The following is a 19,069-nucleotide window of genomic DNA, read 5'->3' as shown; positions in this document are numbered from 1 at the left end:
CTGCAGTCTTTGGCCCTCTGCAGCAAGAGCATGAGGTCCTCCTCAGTTTCAGCAAGCAGGGTTGTGTCATCTGCATAACGCAGATTGTTAATAGATCTTTCACCAATCCTGATGCCACACTTCTCCTCAGAGAGCCCAGCCTCTTGGATAATTTGCTCTGCATACAGGTTGAAAAGGTATGGAGATAGGACACATTCTGGTATACACCCTTCCCAATTCTGAACCATGTAGTGTTACACTGCTCTGTTCTGACGACTGCCTCTTGGCCCAAGTACAGGTTTCGCATTGGGACGATTAAATGTTCTGAGATTCACATTCTTCTCAGAGTCAGCCATAGTTTGTTATGATCCACTCAGTCAAACGTCTTTGCATAATCAATGAAATAAAGATAGACATTCTTCTGGTATTCCCTGCTTTCAACTAAGATCCATCTAACACCAGCTACAATATCCCTAGTACGGCTTGGACTTCTGGCAGTTCTCTGCTGATGTGCTGTTCCAGTTGTTTTTGGATAATCTTCAGTAGAATCTTGCTTGCATGTGAAATCAATGAGATTGTTCTGTAGTTTTCACACTCTGTTGGGAATTCTTTGGAATGGGAACAAATATAGATCCCTTCCAGTCAGTTGGCCAAGTGGTTATTCTCCAGATTTCTTGGCACAACTTGGTGAGCACATCCAGGGCAGCATCTGTTAGCTGAAATACGTCAATTAGCATACCATCTATTCCTGGGGCCTTATTTTTTAATTTTTTTTTTATTATTTATTGTGTGTGTACCGTCAAATCAGATCTGACTGGTGCAGGAGGGAAATTTTCCCTCCTTCTCTGGCAGAGCATCTGGTGGATTTGAACCATGTACCTCTGGGATTGCAGTACAGCTTCCTGCCACTAGGCCACCAGAGCTCCCCTGGGGCCTTATTTTTTGTTATTTCCTTCAGAGCAGCTTGAACTTCTTCTTCCGTGATGAAGGAACCATAGGCTCTTGCTCATATGTTATTTCATTAAATTCTTCTGTATCTGCCAATTCCTTTCGATACAATGACTCAGTATATTCCTTCCATCTTCTTTTAATACTTCCTGGATCATTTAATAGTCTGCCTAAAGCATCCTTGATTATAGCAATTTGAGGTGTGAATTTGTTCTTCAGTTCCTTGAGCTTAAGAAATGCTGAACGAGTTCGGCCCTTTTGATTTTCCGACTCTAGCTCCTTGCACATTTCATTGTGATATTTTGCTTTGTCATCCCGTGCTGCCTTTTGGAATCTTCTGTTCAGCTCTTTAGTATCTTGAATTCTTCCTTCTGCTTTGGCTTCTCTATGCTCCAGTGCAATCTTCAGAGTTTCTTCTGACATCAATTTTGGTCTTTTCTTTCTCTTCTGTCTTTGTAATGACTGTTTGCACTTTCCTGGATGATACATTTGACATCCTCCTACAACTCATCTGGTCTTCGCTCATTAGTGTTCAAGGCCTCAAACCTGTTCCTAAGATGATTCTGAAATTCAGATGGGATGAACTCAGTCATATTTTGATCATGTAGTTTGTTCTTCAATACACAGTAAGTATGCAACTAATTTTCATCTGGGAAGGATCCAGTACATTGATTCTAGTTGTCAAAGCCACTTCTGCTCTTAAATATCGTGAAAAAAGTAATTTCCAAAATAAATAAAAATCAGGAAAATCATTACCTGAGAACAGAGAAGACCCTTGCCATCTTGCCAATTGCTCGAATTTTGTTTCTTATGATTTCTTTCCGGGCTGCAGCTGAACCTACTTTCAATGGAATAGATAGAAAAACTCAAGTTTAGGGTATCCACACTTTTATCATTCAGTTAGCCTGTTCCACGCTCATCTACACCAACACCAAGCCCCCTGCCATTAGCTCACGAGGCAAGAACTACATGAACTCATGCCAAAGAGCTTTGATCATACTCTCTCAATGTTTAACTCAGTACTGGTCTAATACTGGGTCTAATACAGGCCCAAATGAAAAATAATACACAAAGTATATGACACTTCAACTGCAAAGTCAGTGAAAACAAGGGGAAAGAAGCTTTATCCTAACTTGCATCACAAATCAGGAAACAGAAAAAAAAATAATGGGCAGCAACCCTACAGTTTAATTCTTATGGGACCTTATAACATGCATGCTAACAGATAAAAACTGGTAATAACTCTATAATCTTCTGTTTCACTGTAATAACAGCCTCTGACATGCAGGCTTAAAATCTCATCACACTACAGTGATATAAGCTTTTCTGTCCTATGCTGACCTAAAAATAATAATACGAAAGGACTGCTGTTCCAGCGACCCTTAACTCAAGAAGACACTAGCTAGCATCTGAACAATAATGCACATCTCAGCTTCATGGACTAGGCCTTCTCTAAGGTCATGCAATGATGTACAAGGTTTTACATTTTACTAGGTGAGTATAACATAATAAAGATAAGCAATGAAAAAGAATTCACAGGAATACGGCTAAAGGATCACTACTGCTTCATCTCTCATGGGTTAACTGAGTGACCTTATCACTGAAATATAGAAGAGAATATATCAAAATAATTAGATACTTGGTTGTAGAAAGACTCAGAGATCATAACTTCCTTCCTTGGCCTCCAGAAAGAACAACTTTGATCTCAGTACTGTTACCGCATATATAGCAACCAAAATCACTCTGGCCCCAAGTTCGTTAGAGTTGTGCTTCAACATGATGAAAACACACATATGGAAGCACTATGGTTGAGGAGAAGGTTAAGGTAAGGCTAAAGACACTAGACCAGAAGTGGCCTGAGGTATACAGAAATCTGAGTAACCTTAAGTCTATGGCTTGAGTATTTCATGTAAAAAATTAAGCAGTCCAAACATACATATAATTAAATCTCAGATGACAGCTGGATCTTACTACAAATAAAAGAGAAAAGAAATCCAATTTCAAAGATGAAAATAAAAAACATACTGTAGAGAAAATAGGTTCGATAAGCACATAAGAACTTCAAAGGGCAGTATTATGAGCACTGAAGCTACAGCTTTTAACAAGTCCAAAATGGTGGGCACCATGGTACCAGTCATTTTTAAGATTTAAAAAAAATTACTAAAACTTCAGAATCATAAAATGTTAGAATTTAAGGACAGTAAAGACATTGCATATATATAGTTCAATCTTTTTTTTTTTTAAAAAAGTCACTTGTCCGAAGTAAGTCTTATTTAATTTTCTATTCTAATGAATTTAATAAAAGTATTTTATTTTAAAACTGACAGAATTTTTGAAATAGCTAGACTGGGGGTGAGGAGTAGGGGGATGGGAGAGAACAGCTATATTGATGCATATTCATATTTTCAGCCTTTAGTTACATAACTTTAAAACTAAATGACATGTAAACTATGCTGATTTCATTGGAGAAATTCATCGGGAATAAAAACACTCTACAGAATCAAGATTTTAAATCAGTCTAAAAACACATCATGCATATATTAAAGTAAAATGTCCACAGTAAAATTATTTTGGGGAATAAGACAGACAATCAAACACCCCTAATCATGCAGGGAAAAGTACAAAACATTACAAATAAGCAAAAGAATGAAATTTAAAAACAAGAGGAATGAAAAAGAGGGGAAAATATTTCCATGCACAGAAAGACAGATATCTTGGAATATGACTTCCCAAAACATCAAATACTAACTCAGATAAAATTTGCACAAGGCCCACAAGGACTCTGCATAAACAGTACTCAACAAATGTGCGAACTTACATGAACATGAGGATAACTTATGAAGTCATATTTCAAAACAATGTTACTCTGTCTGGTCTGTACCTTTTTTATTGCCATATATGAGCCGTTCTTCAGATGGAGAGTCCAGAAAAAAGGAAGTGAATGATGGAGAAAAGGTGGTTGAGACAAATAAAAAGATAGAGATTTAACTTGGCAGTGGTTCTGAAGAATGAATGCAGAAAGGAAGGGAGAAAAATGAAGGCCCTTGTATTTGAAAAATGTAGTACTGTAGAATCTAGTGAATAAAAAGAGGGATGCCACTGGGTAGAGCTCTAAAGTAAAGATTTTTAAAAAGAAATTTTAAGAAAGATTTTTAGAAGAAATAATGAACAGAATGTAATATTTGATGAAAGTAGACATAATTAAGGGACAGAAAAAAAAACACATGAAAACACTTAAGACTGATAAAAGACTGTGCTAACAACAATCATACATATAAATATCGATACTGCTAAGGAAACATGTCCCCCATGGAAGTATGTTACGTGAAAGGTAATGACACAAATGAAATACAAGTTCATGTGGCTCTTCAAAATCTGCAAAACATCTGCGAAATCTGTAGTATATACAGAGAAATGTAGGCAACTTTAATAACTATCTTAGTGGAAAAAACCTTAACCAACCCCAGTAAAGAAAAAGTCAAGCCTCCCCCATTCCACAATAACAAGAGTTGAAGATTTTTTGAATCTGAATTGTAGAATTTTTGCATATACTCCAGAACAACAGAATGTGCTTTCTGTTCCCAATTCAATCTGGGAGTCTGGTTGAGGGGAAGACATCTTTTGCAGAAATAGCAATAGACTGTTTTAAGCAAGTAATAACTCTAAGAGTGGGCAGCAAGCAGTTTCATATGAGCTTTCTATATTCTCATTCTAAGGCTGAGATGCATGGTTCCATTACAGGAATATATAGTACATGGATTATGTATTTTCTTTAGCAAATTCAAGGCAAAAGGTAAACCTGAAAGAAACAGTATGCATTCTAATCATAGAAATAAAGTGGTTAAAAATTCTTTTCTTTGAGTAAATACAATCTATAAAAGGTATGCTCTGTATAGTTTATTTATAAATTTTTGTTTTTTAAAAAACCTCACAAATAGAATAAATAATACAGATATCAAAGAGTTATTACTTAAGAATAAAGAGAATCTTATTTCTATTATCCTGTCTTTATCTTGAATGTAGAAAACTTTTTCCTTTTTGGAACTGTGAAATATCAAATTCTGCCCTTTCCTCACTTTCACCATTAAAATTCTAAATCCTCCACTTCATTCCATCGTTCTTCTACTGAAACCCCATTCTACCAATTTTCTTTGTGTCATTTCTTCCCAGTTCTGGATCATGGGATGGTTTCACTGCTGAGTAGGAGAGAGAGGGTAAGGATAGACGGTATAGTGAAAGGAAAGAAAAAGGAAGGATGGAGTCAGGGGGAGAAATAAGGGATTGTGTGAGGAGGATAACAAAGCTGGTTCTAGTAGTCTCTAGTCTCTTTATCTTTACCCAACCCTACACTCTAGTTTTACCATGATCTCCTTTTTTTGACTCTTTCAAGGTTCTTTCTCTTCTCTTCAAAGGCACTCTCATTCCTGCATGCAAACTCCCAAACCCACGTTTTTCAAATTCCTTCTCTTAATACTTGGTAATGGAAAGATGAAGAGATAAGGAGTAATTTATACTTGCCATGTTGGCAGTTAAGGATCTAGTTCTAGTATTCAAAGCTAGAACTCAATGTCATTTCCCATAGAAACACTGTCATAAATGGTGCTCAAAAATTTGCAAAAATACTTAAGAGTGGGAAGAAATTCTAAACTTTAGTATTCATTTTCTTAGTTTATGAGGAGGCTACTGAGAAGTAAGATGACTTTTTACCAAGATCACAGTTAATAGAATGATTACATGCCAAGGGACCTACTCATTTCACTAAGCCACACTGCATCTTCTGGGATCAAATGTGATTTTTCCATGGAATTCAACAATGTTAAGTGACTAAGCAGACCATTTATAATTTTGATAAGAAAAAACACTGAAAACACAGTCTTCAAGTTATGCCATATTTGAGCTAAAACAAACTGCATTTAGGGCTATACTGGGGTTTGAAAACCATTTTACCATTAGTAGTATGTACTACTTATCATTAGTATTATGTTGCACTGTTTAATTTGCAGATTTTATAATACTGCTACGTCCACTCTCAGATGTTCAATATTACAATTTACTGTTCAAATCATTGTTGTATAGTAGGGTATGGCAATAATAATGAAAATGGAAGAAAATAAAACTACTGAATTTATGACGGAGATGCTGGAATGGAACCGTATCGAAAACCAGGAACTATCTTACTTAGCATCTTATTCTCTTGCTCACTGCTGTCAAGTAGAAACCGAGACACGGCTGACCCTCCAGTGGGTTATTCAGATGCTGTACATCACCTGGAAGGAGGCTGTCCAGCTGTCTCCTGTGGAGCAGCTGGCGTTTCCAAACCGCCTGCCTTTGAGTTGACAGTGAAACTCCTTACTCACTAAGCCAAAAGAACTCCCAATATCTTTTGAGGGCTATAGTAAACTTTTATAATTACTCCTGACTGAGTAAAAATGGTTTGGTGTCTATGTTAACATAATTAGACTTAATAAGGACACTTTTTTAGTTATAGGAAAATAACTAAAGCATTATTGACAGGGCAAGATTCATAACTGTTTTTTATAAGGCCTCTATGAGTTGTAGTCAAGGCAATGGCCAATTAACAATAGTAACATTTCAATATAACACACTACTGGCAATATTGTTAATAAATTTTAAACAACAAAAAGAAATAAAGTGAAAATGTGGAAAGTAAATAAAAATATCATGCTTATGGCAGATGACATTATTTAAAAAGTTAAAGACAACAAATTAAAAGTTACATAGGATATAATTCTGCTGATCCAAGTTGTCAGATATAAGATAAACTTAGAAATATCTGAGGTTTAAATAAAGTTAGACTAAACATAAAGAAAGATACCAATTATAATATGAATTGTATATAAGAATACTAGAGTAATTTAATTTGGTAATAACAGATTTTCCACCGAGAGAAAAACTATTCTCTTAACTAAATATTCTAAACATATGGTATAATTACATATGAACTAACAACACAGAGCAAGAGACCTTGGTCTTAGTTGTGAAAGTTTAAAATAACTGCCTAGATTTAGATACAGATTTAATACAGTATCAATTAAGAATTCTACTAGATTTCTCATAGATTTTGACAAACTGCCAAAAAACATTACAAAAATGAAGATGGCTGTGGGTCAAAAGTTGTTTTAGTTATAATCTCAGCCCTTGTAATATATCAGTTAGTTATTAAGATCCCCACTTTTTAAAAAAAACTTGTGTGCTGTCCAGTCCAATCAGACAGGCACAGGAGAAGACTGTCCCTCCTCCTCCAGTGGAACATCTGATGGATTTGAACAGCATGCCTTTGGGAGTGCAGGGCAGCTTCTTGCATCTAGGCTACCAGGGCTCCTTAAGATCTCCATTTTTTAAAATGAGGAAACATAGGCTCAGAAAAGTTAAATAATTTGCCTGAGGTCAACCAGCCATTATGAGTAGCTATAATTTGAATGTAGATCTATCCTAACAACAAACAGTTAAAGCATAACGAAGAATATAAAAACTATTTAAAATTTTTATGGAAATGACAGGTAAGATGAAATATACTAAAACTAAAAAAAAAAAAAAACAAACCAAAAAAACCAACTGTAACAACATAAAAAGAGACTTAAAGAAGAAGAATTATTACTCATTAAAACTTATTATCCAAACAAAAAAACCAGCTATAAATAAACCATACTTATACCCACTGCTGTAGAGTCAATTCCAATTCATAGTGACCCCTTATTGGGTTTCCGAAGCTGTAAATCTACAGGAGACTGCATTTCTTTCTTTTGTGGAGCAGCTGGTGGATGCAAGCCACCGATTGTTTGGTCAGTAGTCAAACACTTAACTCCATCATAACACCAGGGCTCCTTTGAGTTATTAACAAAACTAAGCCAAAGCGAATGCACATCTCTGGCTGCACTTGAAAATGGCAACAGCCATCACTTGGACACACAATTCCTTTGTACTTCGAACAAAGAGGCTTATATATAATAATGTTTAAGAATCAAAGCTATTTATAAACAAAGACGTATCTATAGTTTTATTCCGTAATATTTTTTTTTAGCATCAATAGAAATCTTTTTAAAAAATTAACTAACTATAACTTACTAGTGAGCACTGTTGGCAATTCATAAGGAGTTACTCTGCTAACCCAAAGGCTGTGGCTCTCTAGCAGTTCGAATCCACTAGCAGCTCAATGAGAGAAAGATGGACAATCTCTTTTCTTGTGATTCACCACCTCAAAATCCCAATGGAGGTGGGGGGTGGGGGGAAGGGACGTGGGAATTGTATACTAATGAAGGAATATTTTTTTCTCTCTTCGGAGGGGGAAGCAAGCTGGTGGGGAGGGGTGGGCAGGGAGAAAACTGCGGCAATGAATGAATGGAAATCCAAAACCTCTGTAAAAAAAAAACACAAAAAACCACAAAAAACATAAAAAAAAATCCCAATGGAGGGCAAACTATGAGTCAGTTCTGACACAACAATGACTGAGTGAGTGTTACTTAATATCATGTAGTCAAAAATATCAAAACAACAAAATCCAATAAGATGAGCCTATAGTGAAATAGACCTATGGACTCACTGCTTAGGCATTAGTCCAATTTTTCTCAGCAATTTGGTGTAACTCAAAAGTAAATAATACAACTCTTCACATTCCTTCAGAAATTAGAAGGAAAAGAAATACTGTTTTACCATGATGTTGATTATTGCTCTAATATTCATAAAAATGGCATTTAAAAAACTCCCCACATGCTAAGCAGATTCTAAGATAAGCTATGAAAATGGCAGTATTTTACCATGCCTTTTAAAGATATGTAGCTATTAAATCTTACCAAAATCTCTCTCTTAGTCACTGCTGCAGAGTCAAAACCAACTCAGTTGATTTGCCAACTGAGTTTCCAAAGCTGTAAACTGTGTAGAAAGACACCTGTACACAAAGGCTCTGGGCCTCTGGGTTAGCAGCTGAACCCTCTATGGACTATGCCACCAGAACTTCCTTACCAAACTACGTTTAATACATGGAAATACGTCTATCATGATCACAACTATGAAAAGAGTACTAAAACAAAGATATGAGGGGAATATAAAGGAAATTTTAAGTTTTAAATGTGCTTACCTTTGTGTGTGTTTGCTCTGTGATCGAAGTTTTTAATAAATACTAATATTAAAAGTTTTAAACAAAATTTCGAAAACAATTAACAACAAAAAGGAATTATTTTCCTTTTAGTATTCATATACATCCATTAAGGATGTAGGTTTGTTAGCTTACCTAAGACCTAACAACCATGTATAACCTTGTTTCTATGGAAAAAAAAAAGATTCTGAAACATACAAATTGTCTTCTAGAGCTCAACCATAGCCAGCTTTGGTTCTAGAATGCAGAAGTAAAAGCAGGTACAGGTAGATTTCTGGTGCAATAAGAACACTGGGGAGTGAAGCATATCTATCACTCTCCTCTAAGTGGTGTCCACACTAATGAAAAATTATAATCCTTCCAGTACCTTTTAATTTTCCTTTCCCCCCTCCTTCCTAATCCCTTTTCTCAAAACTTTACCTTCTTCTCTATACTTACATGAAAAAAAATAATGAAAATTATTTATAAAATTTTAAATCTTTTAAAAAGTAATTTGTCTCTTACCAAACAGCATAAAATACTTGAAAGCAATGACTGTTTTTTTCCAAATGGAGTAATTATTATTTTTTCCAAATTGTGTATACTGGGCTAGGCAGCTAAGAGATAACAATTTCATAATTTTAAAAAGTAAAATGAATAATCATACCATCAAATTGGTCTTCACCTTCAGTCATTAGTTCATCATCAGAGCAAATACTTAGAACATTTACCAACATTTCTGTCACTAATGAAAAAGAGAAAAGTTAAACATTAATGAACATATACAACTGTCTATATGTATACATAGTAACTAGTCACATAAAGACTAACACAAAATGACTAGCATATTGAGATAGCATAAATGATAGAGAAGTTTTATGTAGGAAATTCACCAGATAACAACTCTGAAAGAGAAAGAGATATTCTTTATGGAAAAAATTTTCAGGAAAAAAATTTCAAAAAAGAAAGCCTCCTGAAGATAAGCAAAGATGAATGATACCTGAAGGTACACATTTCAAAGCTTCATTTAAAGATTATACAAGTTAAACTATAAAACAGTATTAATGATAAAAAAAACAACCACCACAGCACACTTGCACTGTTAAAAAAAAAAATCCTGCAATTCCCAGAGGTGTGCTATTCAAATCCACCAGAAGCTCTGCTGGAGAAGGAGGGGCAATCTCCTCCTGTACCAGTCAGATCTAATTTGACGGTACACACACACACACACACACACACACAAAATCCCAAATTCAATCTTTTAAGAAATAGCTTCAGCAACTCCACCAAACATATTTTTGAAGATGCCTAATGACTAATTACTTGCTATACATCAGAGAGCTGGACAATGACTAGGGATTATAGAACAAGAGTTGATGCCTTTGAGGTTTGGTGTTGGAGAAGGGTATTGAATATACCATGGACTGCTAGGAGAACAAATAGGTTTGTCCTGGAGAAGATGAAGCCAGGCTGCTCGTTGGAGGCAAGGATTTTGAAGCTTCGTCTGACATATTCTGGAGATGTTACAAGGTGGAATCACTCCTTGGAGAGGGATGTCATGCTTGGGAGGGTGGAGGGACAGCGCAGAAGAGGAAGACGCTAGATGAGATGGATTGATTCTGTCACTGGGGTAATGGGAATGGGCAAGGAATAGAGCAGGGTTTACGGGTGTTGTACAGAGGGTCGCTATGAATTGCAGGTGACTCGACAGCGCATAACAACAACAACGACGACTAAAGCTTAACAATGAATAAAGAAGATAGAAGAATTGAAGCCTTTGAATTGTGGTGTTGCTGAAGAGTATTAAATATCCCATGGAATGTCAAATGAACAAAGTCTGTGTTGGAGGAAGATGCTCCTTAGAAGGATAGTGACATTTCATTTCATATACTTTGAGTATGTTGTCAGGAGGAGCCAATCCTTGGAAAAAGACATCATGCTGGGAAAGACAGAGTCAGAGAAAGAAATATCCAACATAATGGATAAAATACATATAACAATGGGTTTTGGCTTATCAGAGATGGTAGAGATACCACAGAGTAGGGCAAGATTCAAATCTGTTGCTTGTAGGGTCACTATAAGTTGAAGTCATTTTGAGGGTACCTAACAACAGCGACTAAGATCTAAACTCATGATTTTTCTTGAGCTTAGTTTTTCTTGCTCATTCTCTATTTTCCCCTCTTTGTTTGCCAGGATTGTATTCTTTTAGTTTTCCTATTCTAAGGCAACTTCTCCGTCTCCAATTTTATGTTGTTATGTTCTGTCTAGTTGTTTGCAACTCATTGTGACCCTATGTACCACAGTTCGGAAACCTGCTATATCCTGAGCCAATCTTACTGTAGCTGACTCACCTGCCCCCATTACCCGAGTCACTGAACCAATCCATTTCATCCAGGGTCTTCCTCTTGTGTACTGTCCCTCTACCCTCCCAAGCATGTCCCTCTTCAAGGACTGGTCCCTCCTTGCAATATGTCCAAAGTAAGTCAGACAGAGCTTTATAATCCTTGCCTCTAAGGAGCAGCCTGGTTTCACCCTAAGATGAACCTATTTGTTTTCGTGCACAGCAGTGCACAATATATTCAATACTCTTCTCCAGTACCACAGCTCAAAGGCATCAAGTCTCCTTCTATCATCCCTAGTTATTGTCTAGCTTTCTGAACCACAGCACATAATTGTGAAGAGCAGGACCTAGATCAGGAGCACCTTAGTTTCCAGACTGGCGTCATTGCTTTTCAGTACTCTGGAGAGGTCCCTGACAACACACTTTCCCAAGACAATTCATCTTTTGATTTTGTGGCTGCTGGTACTAAGAGTACAGATTGTGGAGCCAAGCAAACTGAAGCTGTTAACAATCTCCATCTCTTCTCCATCTATCATGATGGTGCCAATTGGCTCAGTGGTGAGAATTTTTGTTAGAGTCCCTTTTCTTCCCTACTCCTAAATTTAGATATTCTATTTTTTACGCTCCATCCACTAAAGATAGTGATTCCATTCACTATCTCAGTTACAGTTTCCCCTATCTGAATACAATCTTCAAGTGGGTAGAACATTGGTTTGCCCACCACTGTATCTCTAGAGCCTAGCACAATGATAAGCACTAATAAAATATCTTGCCAAATGACAGGCACCAATTAAATATCTTGCCAAATGAGTAAATTTAGTAAGAAAGATAATAAATGTATTTCAGTTAATAAAAATTTCCTTAAATATTAGCCTTTCAATATCCCAAACCTATAAACTCACACATACAAAATAAAATGCAATGCCTCCCAAAATTTGCTTTTCCTCTTATAAGAGTATTAAGAAAAACAACTATGAGATATCATCTCACCCCAGTCAGAATAGCAAAATTTAACAGAACAGCAAGCAACAAATGCTGGCGAGGTTGTGGAGAAACTGGAACCCTTATTCACTGTTGGTGGCAGTGTAAAATGGTGCAGCCACTGTGGAAGACAGTATGGCGCTTTCTCAAAAAGTTGCAAACAGAGATACCATTTGACCCAGGAATTCCACTACTGGGAATATACCCCAAAGAGACCATAACTGACATCCAAGCAGATATATGCACACCCATGTTTATCATGGCTTTGTTCACAATAACAAGGAGTTGGAAACAACCTAAGTGTTCATCAACAAACGAATGGATAGAGAAGCGGTGGTATATTCACAATGGAATACTACGCTGCACTGAAAAACAAGGAACTCATGCAATATTATTCAAAATGGGTGACCCTGGAGGACATTATGCTGAGTGAAGTATGTCAGTCACAAAAGGACAAATACTGCATGGTGCCACTGTAGTAAAACAGGACTGACATCTGGGTTGCGGGGAGACTGAGAAAGATGGGTTCAATAATGTGTATTACATTGAAACAGATGAGGGAGAAAACTGATGAAAAGGGGTATGTGATTAGGTATTTTTGTCATGACAGGAGACCAGAGTGAAGGCGGCATAGTGGAGTGGACCCGGGGTGGGGGTGAGGTGGGGTGTGGTGTAAAACAATGAAAAGAATTTTTCTTTTACTTTTTCAAGAGGCTAGTATACTAGGGGAGAAGGTTGGGAGGGGAGAAAAGTGCAACAATGAATGAATGGAAATCCAAAGTCTCTGTAAATTTTCATTTAATTAATAATAATAATAAAAAAACAGTATTAAGAACAGACAATGTTAGGTATAGTGCTAGGCATTGGGATTTAGATATGACAGATACAATCCCTACTATCATAAAGGGGACTTCTTACTTAAAGGAAGTGCAACCAGTGTGCGCCCTAGAGGCAAGGATGGTGAAACTTCATCTCACATACTTTGGGCATATTGTTAGGAGGGATCAATCCTTTGAAAAAGACACTAGCTGGGAAACGTGGAGGGTCAGAGAAAGAAAGATCCTTAACTAGACAGACTGATAGTACAATGAGCTTGAGTATATCTGAGATCATGAGGATGGTACAAGACAGGGCGAGGCTCAGATCTGTTGTTCTCCAAGTTGCTAAGAGTCATAGTCTCATGGCACCTAGCAATAACAACAAATGAAGATTATACATACTACCTACAAAAAAATGATGAGCACTGTAACAGTGAGTGAACCATTCAACATTTGTCAAACAGACTGTGCTTTCAAGTGTAGGCTTAGGAAGTTCTCTGACTTAGAATTTTATTCATATTTACCATTCTATCACATATCTTTAGTAATATGAACAAAGCAAACTCTCAAAAGGAAAGCTATTAAATTAATAAAGTGTAGATAAATTAATTTCTGAGATGATCTTATGATATGCATCTCTAGAACAAAGTTATTTTTTTCATTTTTATTTTATTATTATTTGTGTGTGTGTGTGTGTGTGTGTGTGTGTGTGTGTATGTGTACTGTCAAATTGGATCTGACGGTACAGGAGGAGAATGTCCCTCCTTCTTCAGCAGGGCATCTGGTAGATTTGAACCAGGTGCCTCTGGGATTAAAAAACAAAGGTTCTTAAACAAGGGTTTAAACATTGGTGGTTTAATTCCAATTTACTTCAGATTTATAATGCTATCAAAAGTGTTGTTCATATGTAGAGATTTACAATTTTCTCTATGTGAATTTTTTCTGAGGCAAAAGACCTTCCATCATATTCTTAACAGGAAATGAAATGAAGAAAATAATACTTTCAAGTTTGGGTTTTTTTTTAAAAAAGAGTCATTTTTTTTTTCATTTTTATTTGTGTGTACCATCGAATAGGATCTGCCTGGTTTAGGAGAAGACTGCCCCTCCTTCTCCAGACGAGCTTCTGGTGGATTCAAAGTGCTTGTCTTAGGGATTGCAGCACAGTTTCTTGCCACTAGGCTTCCCGACCTCCCTATGATAGTAATTTTTAGAGATAAATTCTTAAATGGACCTTTCTTTTTAGAAAAAAAAAAAGACTATGGAAAAAAAGAGAGAGAGGAAAAGAAAAGGACTATGGCTCATAGTTACATTTTGAATCTAGAACTTGCTGCAGCCAAACAACAGGCAAGCCTATAAAATGACCAAAATATCAGGAAGACACTCACTCCTTGGATGAATCAAATACCTAAAATTGAAACTGCAGCATTTACTCATGGATAAAGATCAGAAGGCAGTAAGGGACAGAGCCGAAGAATTAATGAAAATTAGAATCACAAGAACAGTGCATTTACATTGTGGGTATTGTAATTAATGTTAAAGAACAAAACGAATGGGTAGATAAAAAAATCAATATGCTTTGCAAGTTTTTACTCAAATCACACAAAAAGTGGGAAAAAGGATAGTTGATTTGCTTTAAAATAACAGGGGGAGAGGAATAGTAGATGTATTAAGTAAAATAATCCTCAAATCAAACCAGATGTTGTCAAGTTGACTGTGACAGAAATTCTTCACTGAGTTTCTAAAGCAGCAAATCATTACCAGAGGAGCCTGCCTATTTTCCTCCCTTGGAGTAGCTGGTAGATTTGAAGTGCTGGAAAGCAGCACAACATGGAACAATGCTACCAGAGCTCTGTATGTAAAATAAGACTGGTCATAATTCGGTAACCGGTCTCTGTATATGTGGAAAATTTTCCAACATATGAGCCAAAATAAAAAGTGGGTTCTTAGCCAACAGAAGTTTAAAAATACACTAATTTCATCTAGCATTAAAGTTAATCAAGTCTTTCAGGAAGCTTCCGGCTTAGGTTAGTTGCTTCCCAGAGAATAAGAAGATCAAACTGAATTGCTGGAAGTGGAACAAATGAGAGATACTTGTTGCTTTTTACATGTAAAGAAAATTTCATTGGAATCACAAGCAGTTAAGCTATTGAACAGCCAATATGCACTAATATGGTAAAGTAAGCAAAGAGTTTGAGAAAATGTTCTTACTACACTCCGAGTATGATTCTATTTGCATATAATATTCAAATCTGAGTATCACACTTTTAGAAAGATGTGAAGAATTTAAAGAGAATCCAGAGATAAAACAATAAAAATTAGTCAAAAGTCTCATTTTACACAGATGATTTAGAACAGCAAAAGCGAGATCATTTAAATGGTAGCTGAATCAAATGCAGAACAATGAACCTATTGTTCATCTTCATCCATAAGGATTCTACAGAAATCAGAATAAATCTTTTCTCTCAAAAGGAGTTGGACTACATGCTTATTAAATTAACTTTTTAAAAAGTTTGAAATAACAGTTTTTGATAGGTTAGCAGCTGTAGAAAACCAAATTATTGTTGTTTCCTTCTTTGTTCTCATACTCAATAGCACAGATATTTAGATTAGGCATAATGAAATATTTCAAAGTAAACCAAAGTAAAAAACATCTATGAATGAAACATACATTTTCCTCCTTACCTTACCCTATCCACCTCAATACAATATATACACTAAATAGTGGAAATTTAATCTAGCCTGGAGGCAGGAGAATAAGCTTGATGAATTCTTAAATTCTTTTTAACCTGATGATGCTATGATTGAGCTATTTCTCATATCCCAAAGATAGAAGGTTGTAAGTGTAATGCATCCCTTGCACCTAAGCCCTTAACTGGTCCCCTTCTCAAATGCTAAAGTTGGTAATTCTATCTTCATATTAACTTAACTTTGGCGCTACTGAGTAAGTGATAAAGACAAAAGGCAATTTTCAGAAAATCTTTTTAACATACACAGTTTAAATATTAAATCTGAGTTTTAGTGCCAAAATTGCTTTGGCAGAAGTGACATCTCATACAGAAAGGAACATTTTGTAACATAAAAGAGGTGAGAAAAAACAGAGGGGGGATATGGAACAAAATGTTTTATAATCATGCCTGTACACTCATGATAGTTCTTCCCATATATGGAAACTGAGGCACTGCTTTGTGAGAAAATAAACACTACTACAAGGAAAAGAAAAATGTGAAAAATATGGATATCCCAAGAATTCTACAGACCTGGAAAAAATTGTTAGTAGTATTTATATTTCTTTAAAAAGTCTACACTAACTGGTATTTTTATCAAAAAATTAGAACTGAAGTTTTTTTCACACTTCTGATATATGAGAAAAATATTAGGAACCTAAATTGCTCTTTGTAATTTCTTCTGGAATACAGAACTGATACAAAATATCGTAACACTGTTAAAAACAAAGGCTATTAAATTATCCTAAGAATTGCTATGATATTTCGAAATGCAGTTTTAAATGTGCAGAACTGTCTATTCTGAAGCAAAGCTATCCCCCATAATTCCTTCACAAAAAAAGATTTAAGCTAATGGAAAAAGGAAAAAACCCAACAGCTGAAGACAACATCAGGCTATTTATAAGTCTTCTCCCAGTCCCCCAGACACCCTCACATGGGGGCTGTAAACAGCTAACTAAAATATCTTTGAGGCTCTCATATCCACACCCACTGCCACAAGAGAGCTGTACCCACAGGAAAACTGGACTTCAGCTTCCCTGTAGCAAGCATGTGCTTGCAATAGTAAACTAGAGCAAATGTAGCAGAAATAAAACAACTGTTATTTGGGTGGAGTTTTTTGTTTGTAAGAAAACTGTACCTTTTTCTCCAACAAATGGTAAAGACCATGTGAAGACATCCATAAAATTAGGCAACCAGTAAGGATGTGGAGAACAATTAAACTGTCGAATATTCATCACATTATTTTCATACTTTAATACAGCAGCTGCAAGATAAGTTCGAACATCAATGTAAGAATTTGGCTTTAGTGCCAAAAGTATAAAACACATAAAAATAGAAAAATATAGTTTTAGTACATGAAGGGTTGAGGATTGAGTAGAATTAGGGAGCTTATTTTTAGTATTATCATACTTTTTTCCTTTTAAAACACACTTTTATATAGAAAAAGAGATCTTCATTTGTTATTACAAATAAAATTTTCAGACTTCTTCTAAAATGTTCATTTTACTTTATAATCAAATGATGAACATGCACTTTTATTAAATCCAAAATTGTGAAAACATAACTTTTAAAGGGAACACAGAATGACAATGAGCAATTTTCTAGTTTTAAAATTCAAACAAATCAGAGGGATTTAAGTCTATTCAGCTGCAAACAACCTAAAAAGGATAACAGAAAGGTAAAAAAATATAGTAAAAACCCACAAGAAAATCCCAAATCCAAATCAATTTGAAACACTTAGTGAATCAATATATTTCACTAAGATAGGAAACCAGATGAAATTACTACAAAGAAATATTTTACTTCATTTAGTAAAATGAAAATACCCATTAAAGTACCAAAAGAGAAAGTATAATTATTCATCTCAATTTGGAACAACGTTATAACAGTTAAGTATTTTGATATATCAGTATCTTACATTAACTGAAACAAATTTTAGTCATGACTGCTTATATTATGAAGCATAAGGTTAAAAGTATTCTAAGTTTGGACACAGCACATATTAGATATGTAATGCTGAGTACATTATTTCAGGAATGTGTCTTTGATTTAAAAAAAGTAGCTACTATATCCAATTTTGCCTACCTCAGAAATTTAAGATTAGAAAACGTATTTTACATGAAAGCACATAAAATTATAAAATGCTTTTTGATATCATACCTATAACTTTGTGATTATACATACATTCATCCATCTTAATGAAAAGCACTGGAATGTAGATATTAAATTTCAAAATTTGTCATTCTGGCTAATGAAGGAAGAGTCAAAACTAATCCTGCTACATATTACCATTTACTAACTTAATATGTATATGTAACCTTCCCATGTCAAGTAAGAGTATTTTAGATTTATTCTCAGAATCCATAGGCTAGGAACATGGTCAGATGTTATTTAACTGGGGGGGGGGAGGGGAAGAATAATCTAGAAAATTGCCTTGAGAATGGAATGAAACATTACAAACATACTCAAACTATGTAATTAACCAAATTTTTAACATTATTTACATCCAGACTTAGAAATAGCAAAAGACATTTTATTTTGACAAGACAGACTCAAGAGTTTATGTTTCATTCTGAGGACTATAAAAATGGATTAACTTCTTAACAAAGGACAACAAGTAAAGCAGTCACTGGGGCACTGAACACTAGCTAGTTCTCTTTTAATGATGACAAGAGGAAGTCCCAGCTGAAGAATTAGAGCACTGGAAAGAAGGTGAATGCAGTATTGATTCTGCTCTTTGGAACCAGGTTAAAATTTAGACATATTTATCTTCTAAGAAATGAATCCATACTTTATTAGCTATCATTATAGGAATTTAAAAGTAAACCAAAATATACTTTAAAAGATTATTAAAATACTGGTATAAACCACACTAGCATTTGTTTCTCACAATGATCTATGGCAGTTCAATAATTAATATACTTAAGTAAGTTGTAGCATATTTTGTATAGACATTATCTAACTTGCTGTTTGATGTCTAGACGAATGTTCTAACCTTTTATTAACTTTCCACTACCAAAAAACAACCCTTACTCTGTTCTCCTTTGACCATATACTACCACTCATATTTAGCAATGACTTCATTATCTCTTTGAGTTACTTTTAAAAGTCTTTAACCTTCTGTTCTTTCTTTCTGGCACATCTACGCCTGTCTGACCCTGGAAGCTATGGCATAGTCAACTGAATT

The 19,069-nt window shown here is 35.3% G+C and overlaps 1 protein-coding gene across 3 annotated transcripts in view; it reads right to left on the bottom strand.

Annotated features, from left to right (window-relative positions):
• Positions 1-19,069, bottom strand: part of PPP3CB (protein phosphatase 3, catalytic subunit, beta isozyme) — a 58,494-nt gene that overhangs the window by 7,961 nt on the left and 31,464 nt on the right. For 2 of the 3 annotated variants that reach the window (XM_006887537.1, XM_006887539.1), the window contains exons 9-11: positions 17,021-17,146; positions 9,687-9,764; positions 1,684-1,768 (exon numbers count right to left, since the gene is read on the bottom strand). In XM_006887537.1, coding sequence (XP_006887599.1) covers positions 1,684-1,768; positions 9,687-9,764; positions 17,021-17,146 — 289 coding nt within the window. The remainder of the gene's footprint in view (positions 1-1,683; positions 1,769-9,686; positions 9,765-17,020; positions 17,147-19,069) is intronic. The other variant, XM_006887538.1, reaches the window with a different exon arrangement.

Source organism: Elephantulus edwardii, unplaced genomic scaffold (assembly GCF_000299155.1).
Source record: "Elephantulus edwardii isolate Elephantulus edwardi_28Jun2011 unplaced genomic scaffold, EleEdw1.0 scaffold00058, whole genome shotgun sequence".
NCBI classification, from domain to species: Eukaryota; Metazoa; Chordata; class Mammalia; order Macroscelidea; family Macroscelididae; genus Elephantulus; species Elephantulus edwardii.
This window is presented reverse-complemented; position numbering and strand designations above follow the sequence as displayed.